The sequence below is a fragment of the Heptranchias perlo genome, chromosome 19 (assembly GCF_035084215.1).
Source record: "Heptranchias perlo isolate sHepPer1 chromosome 19, sHepPer1.hap1, whole genome shotgun sequence".
Lineage (NCBI taxonomy): Eukaryota > Metazoa > Chordata > Chondrichthyes > Hexanchiformes > Hexanchidae > Heptranchias > Heptranchias perlo.
This window is the reverse complement of record NC_090343.1, coordinates 5,912,286-5,926,998: the sequence shown is the minus strand read 5'-3', so window position 1 is coordinate 5,926,998 and position 14,713 is coordinate 5,912,286. Positions and strand designations below refer to the sequence as shown.

The 14,713-nt window shown below is 45.4% G+C and overlaps 1 protein-coding gene across 1 annotated transcript in view; it reads left to right on the top strand.

Annotated features, from left to right (window-relative positions):
- unm_sa1614 (un-named sa1614) overlaps window positions 1–14,713 on the top strand; it is a 214,571-nt gene that overhangs the window by 63,927 nt on the left and 135,931 nt on the right. Inside the window, exon 2 of the mRNA XM_068000226.1 lies at window positions 11,800–11,872. Within this exon, the coding sequence (XP_067856327.1) occupies window positions 11,800–11,872 (73 nt within the window). The remainder of the gene's footprint in view (window positions 1–11,799; window positions 11,873–14,713) is intronic.

Here is a 14,713-nt window from a genome sequence, read left to right as displayed (position 1 = left end):
ACAAGATTGTTAATTAATCCTTTCTCTTTGCATAATGCCCAGTCTAGGATCGCCTGTTCTCTAGTTGGTTCCTCAATGTATTGGTGTAGAAAGCCATCACATACACACTCCTGGAATTCCTCCTCCACAGTATTATTGCTAATTTGGTTTGATCAATCTATATGTAGATTAAAGTCACCCATGATTATAGTTGTACCCTTCTTGCATGCGTCTCTAATTTCCTGTTTAATGCCCTCCCCTACATCTCCACTATTATTTGGGAGCCTATAAACAACCCCCACCAACATTTTCTGCCCCTTGGTGTTTCTTGGCTCCACCATACAGGTTCCACATCGTGATTTTCCGAGCCAATATCCTTGTTCACTATTACATTGATTTCCTCCTTTACTAACAACGCTATCCCACCTCCTTTCCCTTTTTGCCTGTTCTTCCTAAATATTGAATACCCCTGGATGTTCAGTTCCCATCCTTGGTCACCCTGCAGCCATGTCTCCGTAATCGCAACTATATCATAACCGTTAATATCTATCTGTGCTGTTAATTCATCTACCTTATTGCGAATGCTCCGCGCATTAAGACACAAAGCCTTTAGACTTGTCTTTTTAAGATTGCTAGTCATCGTAGTTTTATTTTGCACTATGGCCCTATTTGTTTTTCGCCCTTGTTTTCTCTGCCTTCCACTATTGCTTCTTCCCTTTCTGTCCTTTGTTTCTATCCGTTTTTCCCTCTCCTCTGTCTCCCTGCTCAGGTTCCCATCCCCCTGCCATTCTAGTTTAAACCTTCCCCAACAGCACTAGCAAACACCCCTGCGAGGACACCGGTTCCGGTCCTGCTCGGGTGTAACCCATTCTGCTTGTACCGGTGCCACCTTCCCTGAAGCGGTCCCAATCCCTCCCTCCTACACCATCCCTGCAGCCACACATTCATCTGGTCTATTTTCCTGTTCCTATACTCGTGGCACTGGTAGTAATCCTGAGATCACTACCTTTGAGGTCCTGCTTTTTAATTTATCTCCTAACTCCTTAAATTCACCTTGCAGGACCTCATCCCTTTTTTTACCTATGTCGTTGGTGCCGATATGGACCACCACTACTGGCTGTTCACCCTCCCCCTCCAGAATGCCCTGCAGCCGCTCCATGACATCCTTGATCCTAGCACCCGGGAGGCAACATACCATCCTGGAGTCACGTTTGCGGCCGCAGAAATGCCTCTCCGTTCCCCTTACAATTGAATCCCCTATCACTATAGCCCTGCCGCTCTTATTCCTCCCCTCTTGTGCAGCAGAGCCACCTGTGGTGCCATGAACTTGGCTCTTGCTGCTTTCCCCTGATAAGCCATCTCCCCCAACGGTATCCAAAGCGGTATATCTGTTTGAGAGGGAGATGGCCCCAGGGGACTCCTGCTGTACCTGCCTAGTCCTTTTACTCTCCCTGGCGGTCGCCCATTTCCTTTCTGCCTGCGTTAACTTTACCTCGCTGAACGTGCTAGCCACGATAATCTCACCATCGCGGATGCTCCACAGTGAATCCACCCGCAGCTCCAGCTCCGAAATGCGGTTAGCCAGTAGCTGCAGCTGGACACACTTCCTGCACACATGGTCGCCAGGGACACCTGTAGTGTCCATGACTTCCCACATAATGCAGGAGGAGCATATCACAGGTGCGAGCTCTGCTGCCATGACTTGCCTTAGATTAAGCTCGTTAGTTACTCCCGTAAGGAGTTTACTCATTTAAATTACTCTTAATTTAGAGAATATTAACTACACTAGGGACCTTGATTCACTAAAAAATGCTACTTGCTATAAGACCTGCAGACCTTAGCTTTGTTTTTACTTTGGTTACTGCACTGCAGAATAGTAGAAATACTCACCTGAACCTACTTACCAATCAGCTGCCTCCCCTGCGCCGCGTCACTTTTTCCCTGGTGACGTCACCTCTGGAACACCACCGCTGGTCTCAGTTTATCTGCCTCTGATCTCGCTTAGCACAGCACTCCCGCTCTCGGGCCCTCCTTTATCCTCCTCTGATCTCGCTCAGCTCAGCTGTCCTGCTCTCGGGCCCTCCTTTATCCGCCTCCGATCTCGCTTACCTCAGCACTCCCGCACTTGGGCCCTCAGTTTGCCTTCTGTTCTCTTCCAGGCCCTTCAGCGACTGAAGAGACGGGAGAGGGCGATTCCTCAGAGGAGATCCCAGCCTCTGAGGGAGCACCGTTGCATCTTAGTGAGCCATCCACCAGCGCAGATATTCACACCTCGGTGGGTCTTAATAGTCAGTGAGTTGGGTTGGCACCTGGTGAGTCACCGCACACAAGTGAGCACGAGCAGACACTGGTGGCAGGGGCAGCTGTGGAGAGTCTGCGTTGGTGGGCGCAATCCTGTCCAGGCTTTGCTCAGCTGGACGCAGATGCTGAACCCCGGGGGCCATCCTTTAAAAGGAGAATGATCGAGGGACAGCAGCACATTTGCAAGGTACTGGAACAGGTGCCACGCACACTCTCCACAACAGCGGCGAGGATGGAGGAGTCCACCTCCTGCATGAGTGGCCTGGCGGCATAGGTAAGTGCAGAAATGTCTACGATGGAGAGAAGGCTAGCCTCCATTGAGCTTCAAGCACAGCTCACAAATGAATCCATTCAGGCCCTGACAACGGCTGTGCGGACTCAGAGTGAACAACATTCTTCTGCCTTAAACCGGCAGACAGATACTTTACAAGTGGGCTTACAAGGCATCACACATGTCCTCCAAACTGGTGGTAGGAGTGATGTGGCCCTGGCCCAGGAGAGGGATGATGGCGAAAGGGGACATGGAAGTGGGGACTCCACTCAAAGCACTCCCTCGTCTCACCTCTTGCCCCGCCCCTTAACCAGTACCCACAATGCTGCCTCCTGTCCAGGTGGCCGAGTCTGTCCCTGTGCAGGTGCAGCAGTTTTTGGCGGGGCCCTCATGGGCTCCAAAACCCAGAGGGCATAGGCCCAAAACATCTCAACAGTCAGGGCATGAACTTGAGCAACCTGCCGCTACCTCTGCTACAGCCACAGGGGATGCACCAAGTAGAAGTAGTAGGAAGCAAAAGGCTAAAGTTTTGTGATCACAAAGGTGGCTGACATAGTCATGTTTTTCATTTATCATTTTTTGTTAAATTCACATTAAATGTTAGCATTCTCGCCACTACTGCCACGTCTTGCCCATTCTTTAATGCCTTTTGTGATAGCGCCATTTCATGTGCTTCATCATGAATGGCGAGACTTGATGCCACCCAGTGGATGCGTTTACAGTGGGTGTATGTGTAGTTGTAGGACTGTTTTGGGTGGGGGGGTGGTGCTGATGTTGGTGGTGCTCATTCCAGGTGGTCTAAGGACTGGACTATCCTCACTTTGAGATGTCCTTTGAGAATCAGTCAAATATTAGTAACTCCCTGACCTCATGAACAGCTAGGTGAGCCGTTGCTCTGACAAAGGGTTACCCATCCTCTTCCTCCTCCTCCTCCTCCTGAGGGCATGGGGCCTCATCCACCAGTAACCCTCTCTGTTTTGCGAAGTTGTGCAGGACGCAACAGACGACTACAATTCTACCCACTCTTGCTGGTGCATATTGAAGCGCTCCCCCAGACCGATCCAGGCATCGAAATCGCATCTTGAGTCCTATTGCATGTTCAATGACAGACCTGGTGGTGATGTGACTGTCGTTGATTCGACGCTGTGCCTCGCTGATGGAGTTTCTCACAGGTGTCATGAGCCACATCTGCAGGGGGTATCCCTTGTCTCTGAGGATCCAGCCCTTAAGTCTATTTGGTGTGTGGAAGAGGGCTGGGATGTTGGATTCCTGCAGAATGAAGGAATCACGGCAGCTGCCTGGGAATCTGGCACACACGTGAAGAAATCTTTTCCAGTGGTCGCAAACAAGCTGCGCGTTGATGGAGTGATATCCCTTTCTGTTGATGAACAGTCCTGGCTTGTGTGGAGGTGCTCAGATTGCTACGTCTGTGCAATCAATTGCACCCTGTACCCATGGGAAGCCAGCCAGAGAGTGGAAACCTGCTGCCCTCTCCGTCTGGCTGAGGTTGTCCATGGGGAAGTTGACGTAGTGGGACGCCCTGCGAAACAAACCATTAATGACCTGTCATATGCACTTGTGGCCAGACGACTGAGCGACCCCGGCGATCTGGAAGGATCCGGAGGCAAAGAAGTTGTGGGCTGTGTTGACTTTAACTGCCACGGGCAATGCGATGCCACCAGGCCCAGTCGGGAGCAGCTCTGCATGAAGGAGCGCGCAGATGTCTGCGACCCCATTTTGACTCACTCTGAGCCTTCGTAGGCTCTGCTGCTCAGAGAGGTCCAGCAAGCTCAGCCTCATTCTGTAGACCCTCTCACAAGGGTAGTACCTCCTGCGACGTTGGGCCCTTTGTGTTTCCCCTCTCTGCTCTTGTGCAGGTCCCTGTGGTGCATCTCTGTTGTGGAGCTGCAAGTGGCAGAACTGCATGCCGTGCCTGCCACGGATGGTGATGTGTCTCCTCCTCGGATGTACTGGTGAATGCAGCCATTGCGCCCCACATCCTGATGTTGTCAGTTTGATGGGGTCCCAAAAGTAGGTAAATATGTGTAAACAGACCAATTCTGAGTGTGAACCAGGGTATTCTGCGACGAGTGACTCACCTCCTGACCCCCAAAGCCTTTACACCATCTACAAGGCACAAGTCAGGAGTGTGATGGAATACTCTCCACTTGCCTGGATGAGTGCAGCTCCAACAACACTCAAGAAGCTTGACACCATACAGGATAAAGCAGCCCGCTTGATTGGCACCCCATCCACCACCCTAAACATTCACTCCCTTCACCACCGGCACACTGTAGCTGCAGTGTGTACCATCCACAGGATGCACTGCAGCAACTCGCCAAGGCTTCTTCGACAGCCCTCCCAAACCCGCGACCTCTGCCACCTAGAAGGACAAGGGCAGCAGGGGCATGGGAACAACACCACCTGCACGTTCCCCTCCAAGTCACACACCATCCCGACTTGGAAATATATCGCCGTTCCTTCATCGTCGCTGGGTCAAAATCCTGGAACTCCCTTCCTAACAGCACTGTGGGAGAACCTTCACCACACAGACTGCAGCGGTTCAAGAAGGCGGCTCACCACCAACTTCTCAAGGACAATTAGGAATGGGCAATAAATGCTGGCCTTGCCAACGACGTCCACATCCCATGAACGAATTTTTTAAAAATTCTCAGTCTAAACAGAAAGAACTCCCAGCCAAAAGTTTGTCTGAGAGAACTGAGTGCCCTACTGCAATAACACACCTTTTATCCCCATCTGTCAAACAGGGATTTAAATGGCCAAATGGCTGCCGGCTGCAACCTGCCTAGTTTCCCATGGCATGCTTCTCAAGCACGGGAAATACGTTGAGCCAGCGTTGAAATCGTTTCCCTGCATCAATAACAAAATTAATCAACTTTTCAACATGTTTAAATAGCTTAATTTCTGCTTTAAATATCGTCTCGCTGACTTTAATTGCCGACGGGACTTCCAGCTTCCTGAAGTGCATGCGCACCCAGATGGGTCTGGGTCGTGCGTGTTTTTCGGAGGGTTGGAGCCTGGACTTCGAAGATAAAATCATGGCCATGGTCTATGCATACCCATGAAAAATGGTGACTTCAGTAAAATACTGATTGGCTGCTGATACTGCAGTGGAACTGTACACCACCATGAGTCTCGGTCTTTAGGAAAGGCGAGTTAACGAGAGAGGAACAGGAAGAAATAAAAACCTTTCTAAAAAAAATTGTTGCTTCTTGCAGTGGAAAATTCAGTTTTCTGTGAAAAAAAATACTTCTGTGAATGTTGAGTAACACACCCTGCCCATAAAATATCACAGGAAGGAATTGTATTTCTGTTCAACCGGAAACGAAAACTTGTAGCCTTACAACTTGTGTTTCTCCACAACACAGCCGCAAATAGCTGAAAATGTTTGGCAAAGTGTCTTGTCTGTGAGTGAATTGTGGCAATTTTTGATTTTTAATTTCTAGCCTGGAGAATTTATGACAGAATTGATCCACTCAGCCCTGTCAATGAAATCTACTGTGTCATCTTAGAAACTCTTCACTAAATTTTAAACACATTTTCTGCGCCACTCTCCTCGTGACACCCTGAGTTGTTCTATAAACAGGCATGTTTTGAACCATTATGTATCCTATTCTTGCATTTGTAAGAAGTCGTGTGCTCAGTAACTCAAAACTCCATGCTGGATTTTCACCTCACTTGATCATTATTTTGGTGGATTTTGAAAATCCATTAAGGTAGAAATTTTACCAAACTTTGAAGGGGATTTTCTGTCCTCTGATTATTGGTTCCTTGTTTTATTCAGCTAACTGGTAAATCTCTATTTACTTTAAACCAAACACATAAGTAACTTCTCATCAGATACTTGATTCTTTTTTAAAAATTTATAATGTGGAGAACTTTGTTTTGTGTGTGCATAGTCACTATCTTCATCAACACGGCAGTAAATTATCATTATATCTGAAATACCCAGCTATTTACCACTAACACATGGGGCATGATTTTGACTCCGAGCCGGGAAGGGGGCGGGGGGGGGGTCAAATTGCGGACGGGAAACCCGGAAGTACGGGTTTCCCAGACGTCCTTACGATTTTGACGTAAGGACATTTTTTTTTGTCGGTTTGCCATCCAACTGACCGGCCTGATTGACAGGCTAGTCTCAGTCGGACAGGAGACCAGCCAGGCAGAGGACGTGTTCAGGTAAGTCTTCAGGTAAGTCTTTGTATGGATGGGGGAGGAGGCATGGGTGGGCATGGATTGGCATGGGGGCATGGGTTAGCACCGGGCATAGGATGGCACGGGGGTCGTTGTCAGTCATGGGGGGAGGGATCGTGGTCATTGCGGGTGTCCATGATCATTGGGGGGGAATCTGTTTTTTTTTAAATTCGTTCATGGGATGTGGGCATCGCTGATTATTGCCCATCCCTAATTGTCATTGAGAAGGTGGTGGTGAGCCGCCTTCTTGAACCGCTGCAGTCCGTGTGGTGAAGGTTCTCCCACGGTGCTGTTAGGAAGGGAGTTCCAGTATTTTGACCCAGCGACGATGAAGGAACGGCGATATATTTCCAAGTCGGGATGGTGTGTGACTTGGAGGGGAACATGCAGGTGGTGTTGTTCCCATGTACCTGCTGCTCTTGTCCTTCTAGTTGGTAGAGGTCGCGGGTTTGGGAGGTGCTGTCGAAGAAGCCTTGGCGAGTTGCTGCAGTGCATCCTGTGGATGGTACACACTGCAGCCACTGTGCGCCGGTGGTGAAGGGAGTGAATGTTTAGGGTAGTGGATGGGGTTGGGGATCTGCAATCGACGATGGGGATTGGGGGGGGGGTGGGATCCGCGATCATTGTGGGGTCGCAGCAGGTATGCTTGTTGGGCCTGGGGAAGCACTCCTTCTCGTCCCGGCCCACCAGGCCCGCCAGAAAGTCACCTACCCATTAGTCTTAGGACTCCTTGCCTCTTTTCACGAGGCGTAAAAGAGAAGGTACTGGAATCTTGGCCTCCCGGGGTTGAAATCGGAGACTGTGGGGAAAATGGAGGCCCAAAACCTGCTTGAAAGGTTTTAAGGCCCGACCCACCTCCTGGGAGCGGGTTGGTTGCCTGCCCCTCGTCCCACCCCGGTGAAAACTGGAAATAGGCGAGTTGGGGGCGGATCTGAAATGGTTGAAATTTTGAATGCCCCCCCGCCCGCAACCCACCCATTTTTCACTGTTAAAATCATGCCCATGGACTGTGAAAATAGTACATGAATGCTACAATAACACATTTACTCTGCAATTACTGAATGTTTGCAAATTGGACTGTATTCGTTTTAAGGATGTTTGTAATTCTGGATTTTTTTTTGATCTTTTAACATGCATTTGAACATGTTATTGAGATAATTTGCGGGTTTTTGGGAGGATGTCTCAAGTTTCTAGCTTGACCTGTTACAGTGAGGTAGTTTGCTACTTCTAATATTAACATTATTCAGTAAGAACCAATGAATGATACAGATATTCTGTATTGCTAATAATGGGAACTAGGTTAAGCACGACACTTCAGGATAATACGCCATGGTCCCAAAAAAAACTGTCTTATTAGTTTCTTTTTAACTGATGAATGCAGAATTGTAGACACTGAAACTGAATGAGGAAATACTAAGTTCTTTCAGCTACATTTCATGGTCTTATGGGATTTCGTAAACCATTTCAACAGCAATGGGATATGGGCTGTATTTTTCCATATATGGTGGTAAAGGCCATATGGCAGAGAACCAGCCACTTTATTGGACTTCCTGTCTGAGAGAGGAAGAGTTCAAAATGAAGACAATCTTTATTCCTGGTTCACAGTGCTCTAATAGCCCCTTAGCGTTTGCAAGTTCCTCTGCACAATAACTCAATTTTCTTTTTAATGGACACCAACCAATTTCCTTAGTCCATCTTCTCCAAGTGGTGATGTGTCTGCACTTTGAAGTTTTGATATAGGCTGTGGTCACTCTGCATTGAGAATATCCTGCTGTGAAAATACAAGTTAAGTTCTGTGATATCAGCCGATAGAGTCAATTTGTTTAGTAGCCGAATTTTGATCAGCAGGCTGTTCCACACATTCACCAACCTCTGTAAAAGGTAATTAAATCTAAAATGTATGTACACTTTCCATCTTCTAAAGTTCAGAGTGTGGGCTTGATTTTCCTTTTCGCAGCCCTACAGGGACGAGGCGGGACTTCTGCCTACCACCCTGTCCCCGCTGTGACCCCGACCCATTTTCTTGGGTTGGGAGTCTTTGGCTATTCATGGTGGTCGCCAGGTGGGATTCCTGCCAGTAAATGGAAGCCAGCCAATAGCCCCGAGCGAAATGCTGCCACTGCAGCACCAGAAGAGGTAGGAATGGCATTAATGGGGCAGATGAGCCTTGAAGACTGGAACTTACGTCTCACTGAAGACCTCCAATTTGAGGTGAGATAGTGGAGGAAATTCTAGGCATTCTTCTGACGTGTTGGGCTCCTGCCAGCACGTCCGCCTTAACAAACCTAGTCCGCTGTTCCTGAGGGATCCTCGACGCTGAACCTTTGAGCTTTACCTTTATACACTGTTCAGCAAGAAGTCCTGTGGTGAGCTGACTAAACATCACCAGAATAGTTGATGAGGCCAGACGTAGTCCATCAGCTTGCTAAAAGAGATCCTGACTGGCTGGCACCTGACCTGACATCATCGACTTGCTGAGACAATGGCAAGACATCATTTAACCTCATCAAGAGGAGATGGCTAGTGATGCTAACGACATGGGACAATGGCAAGGCACTTAATCTCACCAAGAGGAGATGGCTAGTGATGCTAACTTGCTGAATTGAGACAATGGCAAGGTACTCAATCTCATCAATTTAGATGGGCTCTTATCTCTCTGGGAGAAGGCAGCCTGGCCGTTTCCAGTTGTCTCAAACAAAGAGTGAGCTGTGGGTCTAAAATACACATGATCAAATGAAAACACCTAATCACCTTAATATACTGAGTGTCTGTGGTTATCCCCAGTAAAAGTCCCTGATATAGACTTATATTTTGTACAATATGTGTGGTTACATATTAAATGTATTTCATGATACATACAATGCGTAAAAACAATTATTTGATATTTGTTACACTTTTAGCACACACCTGCATAATCTAACAAGAGGTAGAGAATAATATAGTCAAGATGTGATTATGAATCCATATAAAGCCTTAATAAGACCACAGTTGGAGTACTGTGTGCAATTTTGGGCTCCACACTATGTGAAGGTATTGAGGCAAAAGAGAGAGTACAGGGCCGATTCACTAGGATGTTGTCTGGTATGAAGAAATACAAATCCAAAGAAAGACTTGAATATTGGGGCTGCTTTCATTAGAACAGAGAAGTATGAAGTGATTTGATAGAGATGTATAAAATTATGAAGGGATGGGACAGAGTAGATAGAAACAGCGTTTCCAGTGGTTGAGGAGTGTACAACATCAGATTAAATGTAAGAAATTTAAGGTAGAGAGCAGCAGATACTTTTTAAAACAAGGTTATATTGATAGATTAGGTGAATGGGCAAAACTGTGGCAAATGGAATTCAATGTAGACAAATGTGAGGTCATCCACTTTGGATCAAAAAAGGATAGAACAGGGTGCTTTCTAAATGGTAAAAAGTTAATAACAGTGGATGTCCAACGGGACTTAGGGGTTCAGGTACATAGATCATTGAAGTGTCACGAACAGGTGCAGAAAATAATCAAGAAGGCAAATGGAATGTTGGCCTTTATATCTAGAGGACTAGAGTACAAGGGGGCAGAAGTTATGCTGCAGCTATACAAAACCCTGGTTAGACCGCACCTGGAGTACTGTGAGCAGTTCTGGGCACTGCACCTTCGGAAGGACATATTGGCCTTGGAGGGAGTGCAGCGTAGGTTTACTAGAATGATACCCGGACTTCAAGGGTTAAGTTACGAGGAGAGATTACACAAATTGGGGTTGTATTCTCTGGAGTTTCGAAGGTTAAGGGGTGATCTGATCGAAGTTTATAAGATATTAAGGGGAACGGATAGGGTGGATAGAGAGAAACTATTTCCGCTGGTTGGGGATTTTAGGAGTACGGGGCACAGTCTAAAAATTAGAGCCAGACCTTTCAGGAGCGAGATTAGAAAACATTTCTACACACAAAGGGTGGTAGAAGTTTGGAACTCTCTTCCGCAAACGGCAATTGATACTAGCTCAATTGCGATATTTAAATCTGAGCTAGATAGCTTTTTGGCAACCAAAGGTATTAAGGGATATGGGCCAAAGGCAGGTATATGGAGTTAGATCACAGATCAGCCATGATCTTATCAAATGTCGGAGCAGGCACGAGGGGCTGAATGGCCTACTCCTGTTCCTATGTTCCTATGTTCCTATAAGGTTGTGAGGCTGTGGAATGTACTATCAGAGTTAATGATTGAAGCAGAGATCATGTTAGCATTTAAGAATAGATTAGGTAGGTGGTTGAAGGAAAGGGGAATAAAGGGATATAGGAGCAATGCAGGCACATGAGATTAGGACTACTGCTCATGTGGAGGATAAACACCAACACATTAGGCTGAACGTTCTGTTTCTGTGTTGTAATTTCTATGTAATTCTATGTATTTCTGACCCCATGTCCTCTCCAGCACCACGACTGCCTACTTCCACCTCCGTAATATCGCTCATCTCCATCCCTGCCTTAGTCCATCTGCTGTTGAAACCCCCATCCATGCTTTTGTTATCTCCAGACTCGACTATTCCAAAGCTCTCCTGGCTGGACCCAATCTTCCACCCTCTGTAAACTTTAGGTCATCCAAAACTCTGCAGCCCGTATCCTAACTCGAACCAAGTCCCGTTCACCTATCGCCCCTTTGCTCGCTGACCTACATTGGCTTCCGGTCCTCCAACGCCTCGATTTTAAAATTCTCACCCTCGTTCGAATCCCTCCATCGCCTCACCCCTCCCTATCTCTGCAACCTCCTCAAACAATTTCCTAAGTCTTCTGCCACACTCCCGACTGACTTACAGTAAGAGTGCGCTGGAAGGCCTGTGGAAATTCAGGGCTAATATCTGCATATTACAGACTTTGACAAGTTTTTAGATGATTGTGTAAACTGCTCAAGCTTTCCTTTTGCTCACTCTTTAATTAACTACATTACTTGTTGCATTCATTGGAACAGTGAAAAAATAAGAACTGTTGTTAAAAGGACTAATGACACTTTAATAGCCTGATGTTTTCTCCTTGTGTTTTCTTTTCCTTCCCTAGGCTTTAGACAAGGATAGGTCTGTATTCCAGAAAATGAAGAAAGCAGTCAAAGCGAGATATACCTCAGGTCAAGGTAAAGAAAAAGAAATCCAAATGTATTAGCACACCTCTAATCAAAACTTACAGCAATAACGTGACGTGGCGAACACAGATATCTGGAAATTATTGCTTTGCACTCATCAGGATGTACAGGTGTCCTTCAATTATGTGGTTTTACAAATATCTTCTGAAACCCAAAATGAGTTGTCTACTTATTAAGATATATATATTAAGAGTTTGTGGAGTCCATATTCTGTTTTTGTTTCTGTTTATTTCCTGATGGCATATATTAATGCAGACATTGATATCCAAGATGCTCCATGTAGTTGGTTTATGATGATGTGCACATTGAAAAATTAGATTGTGCTATGATTGTGATAAACCACAGTTGATTAATCCGAAATAACATCATAGGAATGTGTCATATCACAGTATACTACTAAGCTTGACATTCCTCACTATTACTAGATTAGAATCTGAATTAGACACCATAACTAAAATGGAGTATTTTAGCCATATTTACATACATTTTCTCTCACTTGACATAGCTAGAAAGTGTAACGAGCAGTACACTAGTGACTTTTAAGCGGAAAATTACCTCGGCGTTATTTTTATCAAGACCTAATATGGGGTTCGGACCTACTCCTAGTATCCCAAAAGACATTGTACAAAAGAAATGTCAACAGCTTGATTGTGATCTGTAGCCCACTGCATATTTGCAATGACAGCAGGTGTCAAGTTTGTTTGTCAATGTTTTTTCGAAGCTGCAGTGGGTATGATATTGTCCCGTCTGTTGCCTCAACACTGCTATGCTTAAAATGGCAGACCTGTCAATGGAAATTGAGGATCTTTGTGATTTGTGCCAAATCATTGTTGCAGATGTAGCAACTGCCACAATAAAATTAACATTGCTGAATCATGCCTGTGGTTTTCTTTCAAATGGGCACTACAGTGATTTTAGCATTAGATGCTTAATTATGAAGGAATGCTCCTTTTTAATTGGCTTGAGCTATTGAAGCAATTTTAGTGCTTGAGAGCCCAATTATAAAGGAATGCTCTTTTAAAGCCTTTTGGTTTATTTTGTAAATCTTCCCGATGTCCTGCTATCCCTGGAAGTGATTAGAATGATGTAAGTGGCACATATTCAAACCATCTGTGTTATTGAGTTAATTTACATTGAATGATTCTATATTGATGCACAGGGTTCAAAATTATTGGAAGTGCATCAAAAATAGCCTTGCATGTTTGTAATTTTTTAAGAAATTAACTGAGTTGCACTTCATATTTCCTGTGAATTGCGGGCCATTCTTGATGCAGTGCAGAGGCAGTTTTATGCTGCATTAAACCTGTGCTATAAACTATTTACAAGATTCTGCAGTGGTGAGCTGTATCATGGTAACACCAAACATCTGTTGAAAGCACAAAGCAATGAATCAGCACAGCTACCACTATATCTTATGGACAATTAACAAATAGAAAATGCTCTTTAACTGACCTAGGAAACTCTGATGCTTGTTCAATAAACAAAAATTCCTCAGCATATTCATTAACATTGCTTATTTTAGCACAGGATTCTTGCTTTTTCTCCCCCACCCACACCAGAGACAGAAAAAAAGGATACTGTACTGTGGTTTCTGAACATGCACAGAAATCATAGAATCTTACAGCACAGAAGGAGGCCATTCGGCTGTCGTGCCTATGCCAGCTCTTTGAAAAAGCTGTCCAATTTACTCCCAAACCCAGCCTTTTCTTCATAACCCTGCAAATTAGTCCTCTTCAAGTACATGGCTAATTGCCTTTTGAAAGTTCCTATGGAATCTGCTTCCACCACCCTTTCAGGTAATACATTCCAGACCTTAACAACCCTCTGTGTGAGAAAAATTCTCCTTTTTTCCCCTCTAGTTCTTTTGCCAGTTATTTTAAATCGAAGACCTATGGTTACCGACCCATTTGCCAGAGGAAACAGTTTCTCCCTACTTACTCCAGCAAAACCTCTCATAATTTTGAATATCTCTATTGGGTCTCTCCTTAACCTCTCTGCTCTAAGGAGAACAAGCCCAACTTTTCCAATCTCTCCACATAACTGAAGTCCCTCATCCCTGGTATCATCCTGGTAAATCTTCTCTGTACCCTTCTAAGACCTTGACATCTTTCCTAAAGTGTGTTGCCCAGAATTGTATGCAATACTCCAGCTGAGGCCTAACCAGTGGTTTGCAAAGATTTCGCATAACTTCCTTGTTTTTGTATTCAATGCCACTATTTAAAAGCCAAGTATCCCATACACTTTCTTAACCTTATCAACTTGCCCTGCACCTTCAAAGATTTGTGAATATGTACCCACATGTCCCTCTGTTCTTGCACCCCCCACAATATAGTACCATTTAGATTATACTGCCTCTCCATGTTGTTCCTCCCATAGTGCATCACTTCACACTTATCCATATAAAATTGCATTTGCTATTTGTCTGCCCATTTCACCAGTCTGTCCAAATCCTCGTGAAGTCTGCTACAATCCGCCTCACTATTTACTACGTTGCCAATTTTTGTATCGTCCACAAACTTTGCAATTGCACTCCCTATACCCGAGTCCAGGTCATTTATATATAACAAGAAAAGCAATGGTCCTAATACCGACCCCTGGGTACACCACTACATACTTCTCTCCAGTCAGAAAAACACCTGTTCACCACTACTCTCTGCCTCCTATCCCTTAGCCAATTACGTACCCAAGTTACCACCGTCCCTTTAATCCCATGTGCTTCTATTTTCCGAATAAGTTTGTTATGTGGTACTTTATCAAATGCTTTTTGAAAGTCCATATATACAACATCTACTGTGCACTACCTTCATCAACCCACTCTGTTACTTCATCAAA